Source organism: Salvelinus namaycush, chromosome 31 (assembly GCF_016432855.1).
Source record: "Salvelinus namaycush isolate Seneca chromosome 31, SaNama_1.0, whole genome shotgun sequence".
Classification (NCBI taxonomy): Eukaryota; Metazoa; Chordata; class Actinopteri; order Salmoniformes; family Salmonidae; genus Salvelinus; species Salvelinus namaycush.
The window spans coordinates 10822253-10845781 of record NC_052337.1 but is presented as its reverse complement, the minus strand read 5'-3'; the positions used below and the strand labels follow the sequence as shown (position 1 = coordinate 10845781).

The 23529-nt window shown below is 42.7% G+C and overlaps 1 protein-coding gene across 1 annotated transcript; it reads left to right on the top strand.

The window, feature by feature from the left end:
• Positions 1–854: 854 nt before the first annotated feature.
• On the top strand, positions 855–22683 carry LOC120026377 (1-acyl-sn-glycerol-3-phosphate acyltransferase alpha-like). Its single transcript, XM_038971223.1, has 6 exons — positions 855–1188; positions 9252–9385; positions 19742–19917; positions 20259–20354; positions 21313–21385; positions 21554–22683. Exons 1-6 carry the CDS (start codon positions 1013–1015, stop codon positions 21718–21720), a joined length of 822 nt encoding a protein of 273 aa, XP_038827151.1. The 5' UTR covers positions 855–1012; the 3' UTR covers positions 21721–22683.
• Positions 22684–23529: the final 846 nt, after the last annotated feature.

Sequence of the window (23529 nt, the reverse complement as noted above, 5' to 3'; positions counted from 1 at the left end):
TTGATTAGTTTAACACTTTTTTGGTTACCACATGATTCCATATGTGTTATTTCATAGCATTGATGTCTTCGCTATTATTCTACAATGTAGAAAATAGCAAAAATAAAGAATAATCATGGAATGAGTAGGTGTGTCCAAACTTGAACTGGTACTGTATTTCATCCTTTAAATAGTTACACACACACACACACATGCAGAGAGAGAGAGAGAGAGAGAGAGAGAGAGAGAGAGAGAGAGAGAGAGAGAGAGAGAGAGAGAGAGAGAGAGAGAGAGAGAGAGAGAGAGAGAGAGAGAGAGAGAGAGAGAGAGAGAGAGAGAGAGAGAGAGAGAGAGAGAGAGAGAGAGAGAGAGAGAGAGAGAGAGAGAGAGAGAGAGAGAGAGAGAGAGAGAGAGAGAGAGAGAGAGAGAGAGAGAGAGAGAGAACGACAAATAACATGAGTTTTGATCTGAGTTTGGCCCCAGGCATCAACAGCAACATAACGCATTTTTCAATGAGATCAGCAGCCTAAGTCATTAGCTGGATGTATAACTGCAGCCTGCAGGCTACCTCTGTTGAAACCGTAATGTTATATAAAAAATATATTTTACAACTTATTTACCAGAAAAGATTAGTCACAGTACAAAGCTTGCTCTTCTACATTCCCTACTTCTGGAAACCGTTACTACAGTATTTGCTTTGGGCTGGGCTGTCATCACTGAATGTGATCTGAGAGCGGTGACCGAGGAACCATATAAGGTGCAACCGGAAACAGAAAAAAACATCGAATTCTATGTCAATTTACCTTCGGAACCTCTACATGAGGCTGCCTTTCACCATCTTTGACTGAACAGTGTTGTCCACGAGTTATATTCATCTAGAGAACGAGTCGTGCACCACCGAAGTTGCACAAGTTGTGTGTTGCCTCTTGGCAGTTGTAATGTCAGTCGGTGCCACACAGTGCTGCTAATGCTTGCACAACATTAGCTAGCACCATCAGAGACTCTTGCTGGCAGTATCAGTGGAGGAATCAGTATGGATGCGCTCTTGGTGTTCCTACTGCTGCTGGTACCACTCCTGCTATGGACCAGCAGCACTTTTGTTTTTTATTTTAAAAAGTGTTTCTACGTGGCCTATATGATGATTTTGGCTGCGATTGCGATTCCGCTTAGTATTCTGAAAAGCGGCGGCAGGGACATCGAAAACATGAGGTAAGTTCCAGGTTGTACAACAACGCGAGCCGTGCATTGCTAGCTAACGTTTGCTCATGGGAATGGAAGTTGGCTACAGTAGCTAGATAGCTTGCCAAAGACTGAAATAATGCAACCATAACATCACCATTTGTTTCTACTTTCAGAAAAGCTATTTGCAGATATTTTCACCTATTCGTTGTTGCATTTTGTAACGGACTGCGAGATGGCTATCCAGCGGTTGGTAAGAAGGCTAGCGAGCTAGCTTCAATGCATTGCCAGATGTTTGGGACTTTCTGTACCGTATCATGCGGCTAATGCTAGGTAGCTTGCTAACGTTGTCGTTACATATGGCATTCAGACATGGCCTCAGGGCCCGACATTTTCGTGGCTGGATACCAGGTCGAAACATGGATCCAACAGGCGTGTTTTTTTTCTTTGCACAGATGTAAACCAACAACTGCAAAAAATGCCACTTTAATCCATGCATTGTTGTCATCGATTTTGTGTCTCAAGTCTAAACAGGACCAAGGCAAGATTGTTTTATTTTATCAGTTGGTTTAATGTCATTGGACACGGTACATTCAGGAATGTATTCAGACCCTTTGACATTTTTCAAAATGTTGTTGCTTACAGCCTTATTCAAAAATAGATTAAATAGTCCCCCCTCATCAATCTACAAACAATACCCCATAATGACATAGCAAAAACAGACATTTAGACAGTTGTACACATTTTTTTCAGTTCGTCAAATCAGTTCCTCAAATGTCTTCAATTGACTTATATCCTTATATGAAATAACTCAGTAAAATCTTTGAAATGGTTGAGTTTTACATATTTGTAAGGTGTAAATCGCAATTAAAATCGCAATTGCAACATTTGGTTCAATATCGCCCAGCCCTACATGGCAGTGTGGAAATGCAAATTAAAATGTATGAAGTTGAATTGAATAGCAATCAGAATGGAGAAATGCCCATTGAAATCACTTAGAATGTATGTGTTGCCACCAAAGGGTCACGCATTACTCCTAAAGATAATTTCTATTCTAAAACCTAAAATACAGTTAAACACTGCCTTACTGCCATTTTTTTTTAATACAGTGATATATTTTGGCCATATCGTCCAGCCCTATCTTAAACTGATGGATTTTTATTATTATTATGCAGATTAGATTTTCGCGTGGCGCGCACGTAGACTCCAGGGGGTTATTAATATCGAATTGTTACTGTGCATGTAAAAGTACTTAATGAGTAACGTTAACTTGGCTATATACAAGGGGTACCAGGTATTATATCGATGTGCAGGGGTACGAGGTATTTGAGGTAGATACTGTATATACATATGACTAGGAATAGTGACAGTAACCAGTAGCAGCAGTGTAAGTGGAACAAGGGTCTCTGCAGATAGTCCGGGTAGCTATTTGGTTAACTACTTAACTAACTATTTAGCAGTCTAATAGCTTGGGGGTAGAAGCTGTTTAGGATCCTGTTGGTTCCAGACTTGGAGCATCGGTACCGCTTGCCGTGCAGTAGCAGAGACAACAGTGTATGACTAGGGTGGCTGGAGTCTTTGTCAATTTTTAGGGCCTTTCTCTGACACTGCCTGGTATAGAGGTCCAGGATGGCAGGGAGCTTGGCCCAGGGATGTACTGGCTCGTCCGCACTACCCTCTGTAGAGCCTTGCGGTCGGATGCCATGCAGTTGTGATACCAAGCGGAGATGCAGCCAGTCATCATGCTGTCATTGAAGCAGCTGTAGAACTTTCTGACGATCTGAGGGACCATGCACAATCCTTTCAGCCTCCTAAGGGTGAAGAGGTGTTGTCATGCCCTCTTCATGAATGTGTTAGTGTGTTTGGACCATGATAGATCCTTAGTGATGTGGACAACGAGGAACTTGAAGCTTTCGAACCGCTCCACTACAGCCCTGTTGACGTGAATGAGGGCGTACTCGGCCCTCCATTTCCTGTAGTCCACGATCGGCTCCTTTGTCTTGCTGACGTTGAGGGAGAGGTTGTGGTGCCAGGACAACTGCCAGGTCTCTGACCTTCTCCCTATAGACTCTCATCGTCATCAGTGATCAGGCCTACCACCGTCGTGGGTGAACATGGAGTACAAAAGGGGATTAAGCACGCACCCCTGAGGGGCCCCCGTGTTGAGGGTCAGCATGGCGGATGTGTTGTTGCCTACCCTTACCACCTGGGGGTGTCCTGTCAGGAAGACCAGGATCCAGTTGTAGAGGTAGGTGTTTAGTCCCAGGGTCCTTAGCTTAGTGATGAGCTTAGAGGGCACTATGGTGTTGAACGCTGAGCCGTAGTCAATGAACAGCAATCTCACGTAGGTGTTATTTTTATCAAAGTTGGAAAGGGCAGTGTGGCGTGCAATATTGATTGCGTCATCTGTGGATCCGTTGGGGCAGTATGTGAATTGGAGTGGGTCTCGAATGATGGTGTTGATGTGAGCCATGAGCAGCCTTTCAAAACATTTCATGGCTACAGATGTGAGTGTTAAGGGGCCATAGCCATTTAGACAGTTCCTATGCCCAAGAATGCAAAGGTAACCTATGTCAGTCAACTGGTCTGCAGGCCAGGGGGATTGGGACATATTTTACTGTGGCTAGTGAGACATGGCCGGTTGGACACAATAAGAGAGGAGTGGGGGTCAGATTGTCCCTCCCTTTCAGAGTCGTGTTACCGACTGGTTGTAACTTATCTCTTCCGAAAGGTCCCCTAGAAATCAATGTATGTCTTCTCCAGCCTTGTGCTGCCTGTTGTCCTTTATGTTAGTGATAACACAACTGGCAGACTGACTTGGTTCAGTGCTTTTGGAATAACAACTGTTTCACAGCCATGTGTTCAGACCAGAAGTATTGGCTGTGGTGTCATGTTGCACCTGGCAGTATTCTCTCTTAACCCAAAGGTTTTCTGCAGCTGGCCCCTTTTCACAGTCGCCAACAAGTGTGTGTGTGTTTGCATGTGTGTGAGAGACAGAGAGTGTGAGGGAGCGTGTGGGAAGAAGTGTAAGATGGAGATCCAGACACACAGTGACACAGACCGAGAGGGGGCAGGCCATATTAGAAAGAGTTGACTGATTCAACACGGAAGGATAGCACAGCCTGTCACGGTCATCTACCCTCAAATTGCTAGTGGGAACTGGGACTCTTGAACCTGGCTCACTCTGTGTGAATGACCCTGGTTTACAGCCCCAGGTCAAACACCCACTCAATGCTTAGTGTCTTTGAAAGCCTATAGGTTGGCCATGTTTTCCTGACAAACTAGTGCCGGTGTGTTGAGCATTATCACATGGCAAAAGGCATTTCTAGCAATTATTCTAGAATGAGACTGTTTTTGTAGTCATTTTATTCTCAGCCAGGACAGCGATGGCACTGTCTACATCCCTGTAGGAATGTTGCTGCAAGATTCCAACCTGAATCGTCACAGAGTTTTGGGATGGAAACAAATGGGATTTAGACACTGCTCAAGGGGCATGGCTTATAGATGTCAATGGTACTACAGACCTGTCAGTGCTAGTGAACCATGATGTGCTATGTAGTGTATTGCAGTGTGCTGTCAACTCTTTTCTCTGGGTTATGTCAACTGTCTCTCGGACTGCTTAGACTGGAACTTTGCACGTTTTTCTGTTGAAACTGGAACAATACTTTGGGATAGATTTGAGGTCACCCTGACCTTGCTCAATTAATATTTAAAACGCTTTGTGAAACACTTAAACAGTAAAGACTTTTGTCAAAGATACTGTTGGCTTTGCTCGTTTTGAAATAGTTCAAAACAAGGGTTAAAATGTGTCTTTTAGAGAGCAGTCATGCAATGACATTCAGGAGGAAACTGACAACCTAAACGCGATCATTAGAGGATAACCTTTGTGATATGTCAGTTGTTGACATTGCGATTGCAACTGAATTTAAGGCAATTTTCTTCCTCTTTACGACTGTGCTGTATGTAGTCTAATAAGAATAGCAGCTTGCCTGTTGATAGAGGCCTTGCACAATCACGCATGCTTTTGTACAAGATTGGGCGGTTTTATCGTTGTGATAGTGAGGAGATAGTGTTTTTATTCGGGTTTAAAGATCATATTTTGACATGCAGATCCAGTCTCTAGTATGCACTCATTGCACTCTACACTCATTCTTGTGACTTGAGCGGTGTTGGTCGTATTCTAAACCCACACAGGGAGGGGCCAGTGGAGAATAAAGTGGACAGTATGCTGAATGCTAGACTGGAGTAAACAGAACCACACACTTCTTCATCCTTTAGGGACAGAGGCTCTAGTCTTCCAGTAATGAAGGCCATCTGTTAGAGAGCATGCGCTGCTAGCTTTGTGTCCCGGACAGATCTGGGACTTTATGCTATGGCTGCCTTGCCCTCCTCTCTTCAGCATGATTGTTATTGCTTTCCTGACAGAGAGCCTCAGCCTACCTTAAACTAACATACATAGTCTGTTTTTCTCATTACTGACATCTCAGGCCGGTCTACTTTGTGTAGAACTAAATAGTATTAGGGTAGAAGTAGACATAACATTGTGTTTATGATTAAATACCATTGCCTATGGTGTAGTACAGGCTATCATTATTCATATGTTACGTAGGATAGGCTATTTTATAACTGACCCCAACTCTAAGAGAACGATTTCTTTCCAGTTATTATGGTTGTAAGAACAAGAACAGCAGACGAGTCTAACCATGCTATTGTATGTGATGGGGAGTCTAACCATGCTATTGTATGTGATGGGGAGTCTAACCATGCTATTGTATGTGATGGGGAGTCTAACCATGCTATTGTATGTGATGGGGAGTCTAACCATGCTATTGTATGTGATGGGGAGTCTAACCATGCTATTGTATGTGATGGGGAGTCTAACCATGCTATTGTATGTGATGGGGAGTCTAACCATGCTATTGTATGTGATGGGGAGTCTAACCATGCTATTGTATGTGATGGGGTGTCTAACCATGCTATTGTATGTGATGGGGAGTCTAACCATGCTATTGTATGTGATGGGGAGTCTAACCATGCTATTGTATGTGATGGGGAGGCTAACCATGCTATTGTATGTGATGGGGAGGCTAACCATGCTATTGTATGTGATGGGGAGGCTAACCATGCTATTGTATGTGATGGGGAGGCTAACCATGCTATTGTATGTGATGGGGAGGCTAACCATGCTATTGTATGTGATGGGGAGTCTAACCATGCTATTGTATGTGATGGGGTGTCTAACCATGCTATTGTATGTGATGGGGAGTCTAACCATGCTATTGTATGTGATGGGGTGTCTAACCATGCTATTGTATGTGATGGGGAGTCTAACCATGCTATTGTATGTGATGGGGTGTCTAACCATGCTATTGTATGTGATGGGGAGGCTAACCATGCTATTGTATGTGATGGGGAGGCTAACCATGCTATTGTATGTGATGGGGAGTCTAACCATGCTATTGTATGTGATGGGGTGTCTAACCATGCTATTGTATGTGATGGGGTGTCTAACCATGCTATTGTATGTGATGGGGTGTCTAACCATGCTATTGTATGTGATGGGGAGTCTAACCATGCTATTGTATGTGATGGGGTGTCTAACCATGCTATTGTATGTGATGGGGAGTCTAACCATGCTATTGTATGTGATGGGGAGTCTAACCATGCTATTGTATGTGATGGGGAGTCTAACCATGCTATTGTATGTGATGGGGAGTCTAACCATGCTATTGTATGTGATGGGGAGTCTAACCATGCTATTGTATGTGATGGGGAGTCTAACCATGCTATTGTATGTGATGGTCAGGGTTTCCATTAGCTGACAATCGCCGGCTTTTGGCTGAAAAATTTAATAAAATGAGAAGTCGATTTGAAATCAAACTGTTGCTGGCCAAAATGACTGGGAGAAAAAAAGTCCCATTGCAAATTAAGGCTTTTTATTAATTGATGGAAATACCAGTCAATATAAATACATTTGATCATCATGCTTATTGGTCTAAAGGTTCATTTAGTGGAATTAAATTGGCCTGTGTATTTTCGTTACTCATCATGTATCTTATTTCTCCATCACAACTATAACATGCGCACAGCATACAAATCAGAGGCTATTTTGAGGGAGATTTCTCCTGCAACTTCTCAGCTGGGTGCTACTGAAGTAAAACGTGCTTTTATCAGTACGTCACAAACCACTTTACAATGTGAGCTGGAGGAAGTATGCTTTTTGAAAACATACTTACCGTAATTGTTTGAAACCTGAATGTTTTATTTTATATTATGAGGCTTGCCTTGCTTCAAAGTAGCCAATAGGCAGAATCTGACCATGGAGGCAATGATTTCATAAAGACCTCATAGGCAGTGAGTGAGTTTCAAGTTTGGGGAAGCTTATAATTTATCCTACCATTTTCTACCGTTCTGTGTGCCAGTTATGATTTTCATATGTGCATTTACTTCGAAAAGTTTCATTTCAATAATAACGTTTTCTCAATCATTTTCATGTGGGTAATCATAAAAGTCTGAATTAAATTGATAAGTCAACTAATGTTTGATCACCAGCTTCTGCCATATGGACACATTGATACACTGTGATCCATTGGCGGCTAAAGAAATGAGCGCATGGAACTCATTGTCCATAGGTCAATGCAGCAGTAGACCTATAACTTCCACTGCTCTTTCACACTGAGGATTGGCGATTATCGATGGGGCGATTGTTGGAACGTTTTTTTTCAAATAGCATAATGTGAGGAACTACACTTTTAATATACACTACATGGCAAAAGTATGTGGACACTTACTCATCGAACATCTCATTCTGAAATCATTGGCATTAATATGGAGTTGGTCCCCCCCTTGCTGCTATAAGTCTCTACTCTTCTGGGAATGTTTTCCACTGGATGGAACATTGCTGCAGGGACTTGCTTCCATTCAGCCACAAGAGTTAGTGAGGTCGGGCACTGATGCTGGGAGATTAGACCTGGCTCGCAGTCGGCGTTCCACTTCATCCCAAAGGTTTCCGATGGGGTTAAAGTCAAGGCTCTGTGCAGGCCAGTCAAGTTCTTCCACACCGATCTCAACAAACCGTTTCTGTAATGACCTCGCTTTGCACGGTGACATTGTCATGCTGAAACAGGAAAGGGCCTTCCCCAAACTGTTGCCACAAAGTTGGAACCACAGAATCAGCTAGAATGCCATTGTATGGTGTTGTGTTAAGATTTCCCTTCACTGGAACTAAGGGGCCCGAACCATGAAAAACAGCCCCAGACCATTATTCCTCCTCCACCAAACTACAGTTGGCATTATGCATTTGGGCAGATGGCGTTCTCCTATCATCCGCCAAACCCAGATTTGTCCATCGGACTGGCAGATGGTGACGCGTGATTCATTACTCCAGAGAACGCATTTCCACTGCTCCAGAGTCTAATGGTGGCGAGCTTTACACCACTGCAGCCGACGCTTTGCGCATGGTGATCTTAGGCTTGTGTGCGCGGCTGTTCGGCCATGGAAATGCATATTAATGAAGCTCCCGACGAACAGTTCTTGTGCTGACGTTGCTTTCAGAGGCAGTCTGTAGTGAGTGCACTCGGCGGTCCTGTTCTGTGAACTTGTGTGGCCTACCACTTCGCGGCTGAGCCGTTGTTGCTCCTAGATGTTTCCACTTACAGTTGACCGGGGCAGCTCTAGCAATGCAGACATTTTACGAACTGTTGGAAAGGATGGCATCCTATGACGGTGCCACGTTGAAAATCACTGAACTCTTCAGAACGGGCCATTCTACTGCCAATGTTTGTCTATGGAGACTGCTCGGCTGTGCTTGATTTTATACACCTGTCAGCAACGGGTGTGGGCTGAAATAGCCAAATCCACAAATTTCAAGGGGTGTTCACATACACAAAATGTGTATATGTAGTGTAACTAGCCTACTCATTGTGATTAGGAGGTAGTCAGTCTGCTCACCTGATGATCACGGACTGAGCAGAACTGATGCTCAAACACTGCCTTTAATGCCTTTGTTTTGTTTCTAGTCACACCGTTTGACACTGAAATGGTTTTCAAATAAAGATTGAATTGATTATTGTTGTTCCTTCCTTGGTTCCCAGGGTGATCCGCGCTCTGGTTCGTCACGTGAAGTACTTCCTGGGTCTAAGGTTTGACGTGAGCGGCTTGGAACACCTGCAGACAGAGGGACCCTACGTCATCATCTCCAACCACCAGAGCTCCCTGGACGTACTGGGTAGGAGACACACACGGATGGATGAACGGCCTGACACACTCACAGATACAAGCTTATGCGCGCACACACACACACACACACTTTTGAATAGGATCGAGGTGTTTCCCTGGCCTCTGAGTCTCTTCCCTCTTGTATTGAATGCAAACACTGGGTTTCTCCCTTCTCACTAACTCCACCTTACCCTCTATAGCTCACTTCCTAAGGGAATCTTCTAGTAATGGTTTGAGTGCTGCCAGTCACAGAGCACTCTATTCTGAGAGAGGAGGATAGTGGAGATTGATACGCATGGTTTCAGTGGGCGAAGACTGACAACTGTCAGTTGGAATAGCATCACACAAGCTCCGATCACTGACATGGCTGTTTAAGTCTAAACCCAACACCGACTGTGTATCCTAACTCTAGGGCTAGACTGGTGCATGTAATCAATCAATAGCACTATTTTAAGATGGTGTATTTTGTAAATAATGTGGTTACAGATGTTTGACATTAGAGAAAGGCGTGGATCAATATAAACTTCATTATGCTTGGCACCAGAGGATTGTGCAGCACGAGCCTTATTTGTGCCATGAGGCTGACTGGCTGTATTTAGTTATTGAATGCAGAATGTGTTACGCATTTTCACATTGAAATTGATCATCTTTGGTATCCCCTCATGGGAGATTTTGTTTACATTGTAAAGGTCTTTGAATGAGATGTCTATTCAGAGAGTTGGTCAGTCAGTCTCTCCCACCATGCTGGTCAGTGAGCAGAGGATAGGAATTCTTAGTATGTCTCCTACTGGATACTCATAGGGCCTAGGTTGTGTTCTTAGTGTGTCACATTGATTTAAGTGTGTGTGTGTGGGGGGGGGGTTGTTAACTTTAACAACTAGCTGGAGGAGTCAGTGTGTATGTGTCTTGGTGGTGACTGATATGAGCTGGCTGCAAGCCAGGAGACTGACTGCAAGCCAGGAGACTGACAGCAGGAATGTAAGGGAGGGGGAGCGAGCGAGGGAGCGTGTGGGAGAGAAGGTGATTGTGTCTGACAGCGGGAGGGAGAGAAGGAGTGTGACATTGAGGGAGAAGGAGAGAGGTGCTTCATTAGAGCTGAGAACACACCGCAGGAGGCTGATGGCTGATCTAGGGTCGGAGTTACCATACCAACCTCCCATAATAGATACTGAACTACTGCTCCACCTGCTGATCCCAATCCTCATGAACAACCCTGACCTTCTGTCCCTAGCTTCGCACCCCATGAACAACCTGGCTTACTGTCCCTAGCTTCGCACCCCATGAACAACCTGGCTTACTGTCCCTAGCTTCGCACCCCATGAACAACCTGGCTTACTGTCCCTAGCTTCGCACCCCATGAACAACCCTGGCCTTCTGTCCCTAGTTTCCCTCCTCATGAACAACCCCGATCTTCTGTCCCTAGCTTCGCACCCCATGAACAACCCTGGCCTTCTGTCCCTAGCTTCCCTCCTCATGAACAACCCCGACCTTCTGTCCCTAGCTTCGCACCCCATGAACAACCTGGCTTACTTGTCCCTAGCTTCCCTCCTCATGAACAACCCCGACCTTCTGTCCCTAGCTTCGCACCCCATGAACAACCTGGCTTACTTGTCCCTAGCTTCCCTTCTCATGAACAACCCTGACCTTCTGTCCCTAGCTTCGCACCCCATGAACAACCTGGCTTACTTGTCCCTAGCTTCGCACTCCATGAACAACCCCGACCTTCTGTCCCTAGCTTCGCACCCCATGAACAACCCCGACCTTCTGTCCCTAGCTTCGCACTCCATGAACAACCTGGCTTACTTGTCCCTAGCTTCGCACTCCATGAACAACCCCGACCTTCTGTCCCTAGCTTCGCACTCCATGAACAACCCCGACCTTCTGTCCCTAGCTTCGCACCCCATGAACAACCCCGACCTTCTGTCCCTAGCTTCGCACCCCATGAACAACCTGGCTTACTGTCCCTAGCTTCGCACCCCATGAACAACCCCGACCTTCTGTCCCTAGCTTCCCTCCTCATGAACAACCCCGGCCTTTTGCCTCTAGCTTCTCTCTCTGCTCCTGGCCTCAAAGAGCACTTTGTTGGGCCAACTGGGTTGACAGGACACCAAAACAAACAACCATCCAGACACATGCCAGCGATACAGACCAGACTCGCTCAAATGATCAATACACTACTAATTACATTGGCTACAGACAACTCTCTAGGGCTCACCCTATTTAGTCGACTGGTCGACTGTTTGGTGGATAGGCTGTTGGGCCCAATTTTTTTTTTAGTCGGGCAGTTGTTAAAATTATACTTTTTTGATTGACACCTGTCTGTGGACTAATCCATTGTGTAGGCCACGGGGATGGCTCACCAGTAGTACAGGTACCGTTAATTCCCATCATTTCTAGTTACAATGTTTGTTTGGTTACCGGAACTTCTGTTAATGCATTCAATTTATTATTAGTCTTTTACAGTTGTCATTTCGGAGTGGACACGTTGTTTGCAGAGCCTAGGCTACACACGTTTTACACAACCTAGGCTACACACGTTTTACACAACCTAGGCTACACACGTTTTACACAACCTAGGCTACACACGTTTTACACAACCTAGGCTACACACGTTTTACACAACCTAGGCTACACACGTTTTACACAACCTAGGCTACACACGTTTTATTTCATTCCATTTACGAGTTGTCAATTTATGAATTGTTTCGTTTTGGAGCGCTCCTCTCAATGTTGAGTAAGGAAGCGCACCTGATTATGCGCAGAAGTAGGCCTAGGCTACCTAGCCTGCGTGCAAATGTATGTTTATAGATGTGCCCATTTGGGGATCTGATAATATTTCTGAGTGTCTTGACTCACCAACACTAATGAGCTGTGGCGCTTCTCAAAGTAATTTCTTCTTCACATCAAACGGCAAGTAAACAAAGTATGTTTTTACATCCATTGAGAATGACAATAGTTCCTCAATGTAGCCTATTTGAACCTTTCCAGCCCTCTCCCTTTCGATAACCACTCAGGGTGAAAGGGGAAAAGAAAGTCCTGCTCTGATCTGGTGGAAAGTCATAAGAGACCTACCTGTTTACTTCTTATCCCTTGCACTAATAGCCTACAGCTGTGTCTGTCTGGATCTCACTGGCACTGGAAAATCTGAGGTTCCAGAATATTTTATACAATGCTGCAAGTTTGTTAGTGCAAGCTTGTGGCTGGACCAATTTGATATTTAATACAATGCTTCATGTTCCTTGCAGACAGGCCATGATGTGATTTATTTTTATCAGGATATTTTCTATCTGTAGGCTGCATTGTTTTTATTTGTTGGCTTTATATAGGCAATCTTTCATAGTTTCATAGGCAATAAGTTACTTTTAGATAGAATTTGTATTAATCACATGACAATGATTTTGAGATACAAAGACTTTAATATAAAGAAATTAAACTTCCACGAATATGTTCACATAAATCATAACTGGCACACAGATCGATAGAAATGGTAAGCAGGGATGCAAACTAGTTATCTTTTCGGCGAAATTTGCCATTTTGAATCCAAATTTGGTGACCTACGTGAATCGTGTAGATCCGATGAGAAAAGTTCGGGGGGGGGCTTTGGATCACTACTGGCTGTAAGCGAACGAGTGATGCGCGTATGTAAGCGATACTGTCTGTATCCAAGGCTCAGCCAATCCTTCACATAACAGAATGCAGCACGCGACTGAAGAGAGAAGAGACAACCAATTTGCTAATTACAGAATCAGTGAGCGCTCTGGAAAGACAGCAGTCGGGTGTAAAGGCAGTTTGCCGAACGATAACAAAGAGGTAGGTGAGAAGCCTGACCATGGAGACGGGGGTGAGAAGGTGATGAAGTGTACTTCATGAGCTGTAACCGAAAAACAACTGGCATTTGGAAAGTTTGAGGTTAGGGAGAAAGTGTGGTGGAACAATATTGTTAGCATTGTTAAGTATCTTGCTATAGTAGCTGGATCAAATTCTCTGTTAGCTAGCCAGAGAAAATTAGCTGGCTAATAAAGTCCGACAGCTAGCTAGCTAACGTTACAACGTCAGATGAGCTAGCGTTAGTAACCTAACCAATTTGCTATACTATTAACGTTAACTGGTATACAACTCCTTGCCGTTCCTCAAGTTAACGCATTAGTTGCTTCCTGCCTGGACCCTGGCAATCTGTGTCAAATGTTAACTAGCTAACGAACTAACTACTATCTGTGAACTAATGTTTTGCCTCTACAGTATGTGGTTAATTTTCAGAATGAGAGCATTAGGTGAAAATTAGGTCGTTGCTTAATAAAAAGGGGTATGCCAGGTGTACTCTCTGCCTGAAAGATCAATTATGCCAACAAAGGGTATCATGCTCTACTGGCACATTGTACACTTTCTGTGGACATCTGTTGTACAATGTAATAACGTGCAGTGTAGCCCAAAGATATTGCTTTTGTTTTCTTGAACTTGAAAGTAACACCTTTGGGATTTGAGGGGGATTATTAAATTTTTTACTCAGTGAATGTTATTTTTGCATACATGTAGCCTTGTGCACTTGATCGATGTCTATAGTGGCCACTATAATAGAGCAAAATGGAATGCCTGTTTGTTTCATTCTATTTCTACTTTTAAGATGTTTTTTCCCCAAGTGCAGTATTTAGGTGTGTGTGTGTGTGTGTGTGTGTGTGTGTGTGTGTGTGGTCACAAACATTCTATTATAAAGGCTGTCATGTCTAACTGCAATATTACTGTGTTTGTTTGTTAAGACTTGAGTGTCATTTGCAGTGAAGTCTAGGTAACAAATGACATTGGATTGCTTTCCTTAATTTTTTTTAGCTGTGAGTTAGGTTCACATTAACCACTTTTTATGTTACACACAGACTGATCATGTACACAGTATTCTTTGTTTAATTAGTTAAAACCTGGGATTTGTTTGTGTCACCTTTTTGGGCCCTCACCAGTTTGCATCCCTGGGTAAGAAAAATTGGCACTCCAAATGGAAAAGGTTGCCGACCCCTGGTGTAGCCTATTAGCGGCCACTTCAGTAGCCTAATGACAGAATCTGTGAAGGCAAGCAGCAGCTGGAGGAGGTGGGTCGGGAACAGGTTTTCTTCTGGTTAGGCGATCTTGATTTCTGGCTCCCTCTTGAGTCCTTTGTGTGTCTGATTTTAAATAATGACGTCTGCTTAAAGCATCAGACAAGCTCCGTAGCCTACATATAGTTGATTTTATTAAAATGCATAGGGTGTGTCTACATATCGAAAAATACAAGTTTAATTTTTGACCAGTCGAAGGAACAGACGACTCTTGGTCGACCCAAGATTATTATTTTTTTGTCGGGGACAGCCCTATAACTCTCACTACAAGGCATGGCGACTTGACCCAGTACCAAATTCCAGACCAATCAAATGCGAAACTTTACTGATTTGTATCAGCCACCTCAAACAAATACAGGGCTCTACAGTGTGACCATTTTACTCCCCTATGTGCCTAAATATTTTATTTAGGAGCACCATTCTAGCTTTAAAGGGTAGGTAGCATGAGTTTTTACTCACCAATGTAACAGTGTGGTCAAAGACGTAGTAACTTAGTTATAGTCACGATCTGGTTACCTATAAGTACAAACATAGGTATGTTTTGGGGTTATTACATATTTATGAACTTATTTCCAGATCACTTCTAAACGACCTACAATGCACTATTTCTCAACGTCGTATGGAAGATCTACTGTGGCTACATAGTTTGTAGGCTAGCTTGGTAGCTAGCTCAAGGTGGCTTACGTTAGCCACACCTCATGCTATTCATGGCTTTGTGGCTGTTATCTAGTGGGAACCTGTTAGTAAGGCAGGCTCTGGTGCTATCTTGCCGTGAGCTCAAAATGTAAGAGAATCATGCCTGCTTTCTCTTTGTGTAGTACCTCGTCTGTTTTCCTTTTTGTTTGAACTTTTCGGCATGTTCTCTGAAGTAGGCTATGGGAGTTTTATACCTTGGATTGGTCCTAGCGCACTGAATACATAACACAGAAATGTAGTTATAAGAAAAGCACAAACATTAAAATTCCCATTACAGCATGTTTGTGCAACGGTATCTTATCAGAGAGAAATAGGCGAAGCATTAATATGTTGGCTGGATAGCTAGCTAACTACATGAAGTAAGGGTCACCTGGAAACACTGACCAACACTTTGGTTCCTACCCTGTCAATAATTCCTCCCTGGTTTATTCATTGGTCCTGCCCACGATATTCCAACTATATAATTAGAATAATCATATTTACAACAGATCACCAATTAACTAGGAATGTATATTTTTTGCAAACATCATAATGTGTGGAAATGATAATAGAAATGCAGAGATTGATTGAAAATGCTGAATATTATTTTTGTTTGGAGTTGGATTGAAAAGTATAAGTGGAGAAAGCCCCATTGATAATTTGTGTTGCCACCCTAGGGTCATGAACAAATCATAAAGCATATTTAGAACTTTTATAGCCACCCTCTGCCTTGATGACAGCTTTGCACACTCTTGGCATTCTCTCAACCAGCTTCACCTAGATTGCTTTTACAACCGTCTTGAAATAGTTCCTACATATGCTAAGCACTTGTTGGCTGCTTTTCCTTCACTCGGTGGTCCAACTCATCCCAAACCATCTCGATTGGGTTTGATCTCTGCAACATGGTTGCCATGAAAAACCTTTGAATGAGTAGGTGTCCAAACTTTTTTGACTGGTACTGTGTGAACATCAGATGCAAATCTGTATTCCCAGTCATGTGAAATCCATAGACTAAGGCCTAATGAATTTATTTAAATTGACTGATTTCTTTATATGAACTGTGTAACTCAGTAAATTGAAATTGTTACATTTATTTATGTTCGGTGTACATATTTTTATACCATGGCATTGTTGAATACTTTTTTCAGATTTGCTTGAAGTGCATTCTAGAGTGTGCACAATTTTCCTATAACACACAGTATATCAAGCACGGAATAATTGAATGGCAATAGTTCATTGTCACTGGCAAGTGTACACATTTCTGGGGCAAATGTGACACTGTACCATGGCTATAATTTAACAGAGTCTGGAATATGTAAGGGATAATCAACAAGGGGCTATGGGTCCTCTGGAAAGTAATGCAACTCTGTGGATGGTTAGTTCCACTCCGTTAGTGCGTTGTCGAACAAACCTTCTACGTTATTCATTATTTTCCATAAAACACACATCCCCTCGTTGATAATCCCTTACATATTCCAGACTTTGACATCGCTCCTTCTGATGTTTCTTAATTTATTTTTTATTTTGGGGATTTGTTTGTATTCTTAGATGTTACTGCACTGTTGAAGAAAGAAACATAAGCATTTCGCTGCACATTTTGATAATGTGTACACGACCAATAACATTTTGATGAATTTGTTTTAAAGGCCCAAGTCTAATCAGACCACTGTGCATTAAAGGCCTAACACGGAACCCAAACCGGCTGGGTGCGTGCACAATCGTGCATACATTTATTTTGTCCCCCTACACCAAACGCGATCAGGACACGCAGGTTAAAATATCAAAACAAACTCTGAACCAATTACATTTAATTTGGGGACAGGACGAAAAGCATTAAACATTTATGGCAATTTAGCTAGTTAGCTTGCACTTGCTAGCTAATTTGTCCTGGGATATAAACATTAAGTTGTTACTTTACCTGAAATGCACAAGGTCCTCTACTCTGACAATTAATCCACACAAACGGTCAACCAAATTGTTTCTAATCATCTCTGCTCCTTCCAGGCTTTTTCATCTTTGAACTTATATGGTGATTGGCATCTAAACTTTCATAGTATTACCACGACGACCGGCAACACAGTTTGTCTTTCAATCACCCACATGGGTATAACCAATGAGGAGATGGCACGTGGGTACCTGCTTCTATAAACCAATGAGGAGATGGGAGAGGCAGGACTTGCAGCGCGATCTGCGTCAGAAATAGAAAGGACTTCTATTTTAGCCCTTGGTGTCGCAGACGCTCGCAATCAGTGTGGGTGCAATAATTGAATAACATAGATTTCTAAATGTATTTTGCATCGCTCGCACAAGCGACGTGAGCGGTGTAGTCAGGGTATTGGTCTCATTCCAAATCATTCAGTGGTGTCAATGAAATCATTGTGCGAAACTGTTAATTCAGTTACATGCATGGTTGGTTCTTAATACCTTTTCTCAATAGGGGGTGCTGTTGGCACTTTGTAATAATTTCGTTCCCAAATTAAACTGCCTCGTACTCAATTCTTGCTTGTACAATATGCATATTATTATTACTATTGGATAGAAAACACTCTAGTTTCTAAAACCGTTTGAATTATATCTGTGAGTAAAACAGAACTGGAGTTAGAGCAATTTTCCTATGAGGATGTGAGTGCTGAATTCTGCTGGCTGTTCTGAGATCCATTTATAAATCTGCCTGTCTTCTATTGGTTGAGATGCACTGCATACGCCTTCCCCTGGATGTCAGCGAATAGTGAGAATTGAAATGGTGTTTCTAGGCAGATCTGAGAGGTTATAAATGGCCTGGGAACGTGGGGTCCGGCCTTTGTTCACTTCGCTCTGACGCAGGAAGGACCTCTGGCTATCGTTATAGAAAGCTCCCTTTATAGCTCTTAGATATATCCGGCTCTGTTTTTATTTGATATAGGTGTTAAAGACATCATAATGTTGTTATATTAAACCGAGTTATATCAGTTTATATCGGTATATTGCGATTTTCGGATATTTATTTGTACTGCGTTTTAGTGAGTCGGACACGTCTTTGCCACATGGCTAATGTTTACTGCTAATTCGAACGTTGAAGAGGACAATCTACAACCAAGCAACGATTCTTTTGGACTAAGGACACCTTGCCCAAGATTCTGATGGGAGTTCATCAAAAAGTAAGAACTATATATGATGTTAATTCGTTGTTCTGTTGAAAAATGTAGAACTCATATTCTGCCATTAATCTAGGTGCGGTCTCGCTTTAACGCACGCTGTATGTTGTAGTAACGTTAATTTTAAAAATCTAACACAGCGATTGCATTAAGAACTAATGTATCTTTCATTTGCTGTCCAACCTGTATTTTTTAGTCAAGTTTATGATTAGTTATCGATTAGAATAGGTGCCTCTCCCAAGATTTCTCCCGACATTTTGTTTGCATTTTGGCTACTATTCATATTGTATAACCACGATTTGTGCCGCTAAATATGCACATTTTCGAACAAACTCTATGTATTGTGTAATATGATGTTATAGGACTGTCATCTGAAGAAGTTTGAGAAGGTTAGTGAAAAAATTAATATATTTTGCTGGTTTATACGTTATCGCTATTTTTGGCTTGAATCAATGCTGTTGTGTGGTTGGCTATTGTAGTAAGCTAATATAATGCTATATTGTGTTTTCGCTGTATAACACTTAAAAAATCTGAAATATTGGCTGGATTCACAAGATCTTTGTCTTTCATTTGCTGTACGCTGTGTATTTTTCAGAAATGTTTTATGATGAGTATTTAGGTAATTTACGTTGCTCTCTGTAGTTATTCTAGTCGCTTTGGTGAGAGTTGTGATGGTGGCTGCAATGGTAAACTATGATTTATACCTGAAATATGCACATTTTTCTAACAAAACATATGCTATACAATAAATATGTTATCAGACTGTCATCTGATGAAGTTGTTTCTTGGTTAGTGGCTATTTATATCTTTATTTGGTCGAATTTGTGATAGCTACCTATGCAGGAAAAAAATGGTGGAGTAAAAAAAGTTGTGTCTTTTGCTAACGTGGTTAGCTAATTGATTTAGATATTGTGTCTTCCCTGTAAAACATTTTAAAAATCAGAAATGATGGCTGGATTCACAAGATGTGTATCTTTCATCTGGTGTCTTGGACTTGTGATTTAATGATATTTAGATGCTAGTATTTACTTGTGACGCTATGCTAGGCTATGCTAGTCAGCTTTTTTACTGATGGGGGTGCTCCCGGATCCGGGATTGGGAGGAAGTAGAAGTTAAGTTTTAGATTCAACCAAACATGATGAAGATTTCATACAGATGAAATATCCCAGCAATCAGAGCTTAAAGATCCTTGAATGCTTCATTTACACAGGCAGCCCAATTTTTATATTTTTTCACTAATTGGTCTTTTGACCAATCAAAACACATCTTTTCACATCAGCTCTTTTTCAGTGCTGATCTGAGTGGTCCAAAGACTAATTAGTGAAAAAGATATTGGGCTGCCTGTGTAAATGCTTGACAGATCTAATAGGCTTGATCCTATCCATTAACAGATCCTCTCAAAGATCATGTTCTCTCTCAGGTCTAATGGAGGTCCTGTAACAGATCCACTAACAGATCCTTTCCAACCCCCAGGTCTAATGGAGGTCCTCCCAGATCGCTGCACCATGGTTGCCAAGAAGGAGCTGGTGTACGCTGGCACTGTGGGCATCGTGTGCTGGCTGGGCGGCATCGTCTTCATCAACCGCAAGAAGACAAGAGACGCCAAGAGTGTCATGGCCGATGCTGCCAAGACCATGCTGGATGACCAGGTAATTCAACAGGACAAACCTATTGGACCGGATTAATTCGGAAACCCGTGCTGTGCTCTGGAGCCTTCCAATCTAAAGACTAACTCCATTCTGAAAGCCCAATAATGTATGATAGGGAGTGACATACTGTTAGATCATAAGACTTTGAACAACAAATGAATTTCATTCCCAAGCCAGTATATCCTGAAACTTAACCCAAGTTTGAATAATTGATATTTGTTTTTTTCTAATGCTTATTTCTGGTTTAGTGTCTAGACCTTTCTCCACCACTGATATTTAAATACTGTTTCCATGCTTCCACATAGGCCTCACCTTTGACCCCTAACCTTTGCCCCCTGTAGATCCGTCTGTGGGTGTTCCCGGAGGGTACGCGGAACCAGAGGGGCGACCTGCTGCCCTTCAAGAAGGGAGCCTTCCACCTGGCAGTGCAAGCGCAAGTGAGCCACAGGGCCGTGTGTGTGCGTGCATGCCTCTATTCCAGTGTTCACAAGGGGGACCTAACAACCTAGCATGGATACTGACTGAACATCATATGAATTGCAGAGGACATTTTCACTACCTTTGGCATAGATGGAAGACAAAGAGAGCCAGAGTAAGAGAGACTGAGAGAAGCAAAGACCGAGGGAGCAATACAGTGGGAGAGAGAGAGCCTAATGGAAAGGGTTTCTAAGGTTAAAGATGGAGGGTGATATAGGATGAGTGTTGGGGAGAATGAAAGACTGAGGGAGGGAGACGGGTGACATAAATGTAAAGAACAACGTTACATGAAACAGAGCCAGACCGACACCGCAGGTTCACTCCAGGTTATGAGGTGTCGAAGTGTGTGTGTGTTTATTGTACAGTCTGTCTGTGTAGCCTGTATTCAATGTAGACCTTGTGCGCCTGCATGCGCAAAGGTTGTGTGTAGATGTGGATAAATCTGAGAAAGACGGAACACAGTAACCAAGACCTGCTGGTCCATATTAACTAACACAGAAATGTCTAAGGAAGGGTCAACTCAAAACCCTAATCCGTATAGTAGATCTCTGCAGAATGGTGTATATTTGTGTTTCCCGTATCATTAACACATGACTTGTGCTCCAATGCAGCGCTAACGATATCTCTAGGTAGGGCTGGAGAAGATGGTGCATGTGCGTGCGTGCCCATAGATATGTGTACCGACAGTCTGTGTAGGCCAGTCAGCCATGCATGTCTTTGTCTGTGTGTTCATGTTTGTCTTTGTCTTGCCTGAGGGAGGGAAGCATCCTTAAAAAGTAGATTATACTTGTTGGTTTGTGATCTTGGAAAAAAATAATGGTATTTTGGTACCCTGGGCTTAAATCGAATGTGGAACGAACTGTCATGGTAATTCTATTTCTTGCTTCTCTCCCTTTCTTGCTTCTGTCTCTGTTCCAGGCTCCTATCATTCCCATTGTGTTCTCCTCCTACAGTAACTTCTATCTACGGAAAGAAAAGCAGTTCAACTCAGGTACAGATGTTTGTAGTTCATATTGAAAAGGGGTTATCCAGCTACTCTTGACGTTAATGGCTCATGATATTATTTATCGAAAGAAGTTGTCCTTTGCTTCCATGCAGACACGATGATGAGGGTTGTTGTGATGATATTGATGTTTATGCTATGCTATGCTCTAACAAGGGACCATCACACTGAAGATCCTTCCGAAGATTGAGACGAAGGGCATGACGTCAGACGACGTGGCCGACCTCTCCGACAAGTCCTACGACCTCATGCGCTCCGTCTTCCTAGACATCTCTGGCTCTGCCCCCGTAACCCAGAGCAACGGGCCCTCCTTGCACCACTAAACATGAACAACCTCCCTCCTCATTTTCCTGTCCAAGACACCAAACTCTTCCCCCCCCTCTTCTCTCCCCTCCACATAGTCCCAGCTCCCTCCCTTCCTACTCAAATATATTGGCACCCTCGCACTTTACAATGGCGCAGAATGTTCTGTTTTCAAAACTGGTTGAATGGCTGTCTTACCCTTAAGGCACCTGCAACTTACCACGGGTGAGAGAAATTACACCGAAACAAGACAATTGCTTCCAACCAACCAAATTAATTTTTAATAATTTAGGTCAGGCAATCTTTTTTTACTTTTGAAGTGAAAAATCTCAATTTTAGAAGAAAAATGTATTGGTCCTGTGCAGTTGTAAATCAAACAAATACATGTGTGTACACCAAATGTTTTTAAAATGTCAACTTATCTTAAAAGACATAGTGAATCGTGCAAGGGTGCCAATATATTTGAGTGTATCTCTACCAGGACAGAACGCACACACCGGGTCTACGTCATGAACTCTTCTCTGTTTTCTGATGTGTTGGCCTGGTCCAGGTTGGTTCCTGGTCTGACCCAGCCTAGTACATTCCAGCCCTGACCTCTCACTGCAGCAGCTCTGTTTGATCTGCAGGTTAGAATGGTATGGATGTGATGTGGGTTCATCATGCATTCCTTTTGGATAGCTCTGTTGTCCACCATTTTGTTTTGTTTATCTGTTTTTAAGTGGCTTTATGGTTGTCTGATTTTATGGCAGTAGTTGTGCTTTCGCTTGTTTCCCTCTCCCTTCCTCCGGCTTGACTTTAGATTTTCGTAAATGTCGCCAGTGGATATTTGTACCTTCTTCTGGTGCTGCCTAACCTTTTTTCTTAATGCGCTCTCAGACACGCACAACACACAACCACCCTGCTTTAACATGCACACACAACAGTTCCCCCTGCTCAACACCACATCCCACCCAACCCCAGTGTATCCTCCCCTGTTCTGCATTCCAGCCTATTGTCTCTGTGAAGAAGAGGGGGACCTGGGGGACCATGGGGTCTGGGGGACCAGGGGGTCTGGAGGTGGAGGGCAACAGAGGAACGAGATGAGATCAACAGTAGTAGACTTAGGGACTTGTTCCTTATCTGTGTCTCAGTGGAATCCACTCTATATTGTTACTTACTTACATACATACCAACCACACTGGCTTCTCAACCACCTTATCACAATAGCTCAATGATATACTGTACCATGATATAATGTACCATGCCTGATATACTGTACCATGATATACTGTACCATGCCTGATATACTGTACCATGCCTGATATACTGTACCATGCCTGATATACTGTACCATGATATACTGTACCATGCCTGATATACTGTACCATGATATACTGTACCATGATATAATGTACCATGCCTGATATACTGTACCATGATATAATGTACCATGATATAATGTACCATGCCTGATATACTGTACCATGATATACTGTACCATGCCTGATATACTGTACCATGATATAATGTACCATGCATGATATACTGTACCATGATATAATGTACCATGCCTGATATACTGTACCATGATATACTGTACCATGCCTGATATACTGTACCATGATATACTGTACCATGCCTGATATACTGTACCATGATATACTGTACCATGCCTGATATAATGTACCATGCCTGATATACTGTACCATGATATAATGTACCATGATATAATGTACCATGCCTGATATACTGTACCATGATATACTGTACCATGCCTGATATACTGTACCATGATATACTGTACCATGCCTGATATACTGTACCATGCCTGATATACTGTACCATGATAT

Excerpts from the sequence above, each read along its gene's own strand:
- LOC120026377 (XM_038971223.1), top strand. The coding sequence starts at position 1,013 with ATGGATGCGCTCTTGGTGTTCCTACTGCTGCTGGTACCACTCCTGCTA. Across the intron at positions 9,386-19,741 it reads GAGCTCCCTGGACGTACTGG|GTCTAATGGAGGTCCTCCCA; the intron begins GTAGGAGACACA and ends TCCAACCCCCAG. Across the intron at positions 19,918-20,258 it reads AGACCATGCTGGATGACCAG|ATCCGTCTGTGGGTGTTCCC; the intron begins GTAATTCAACAG and ends TGCCCCCTGTAG.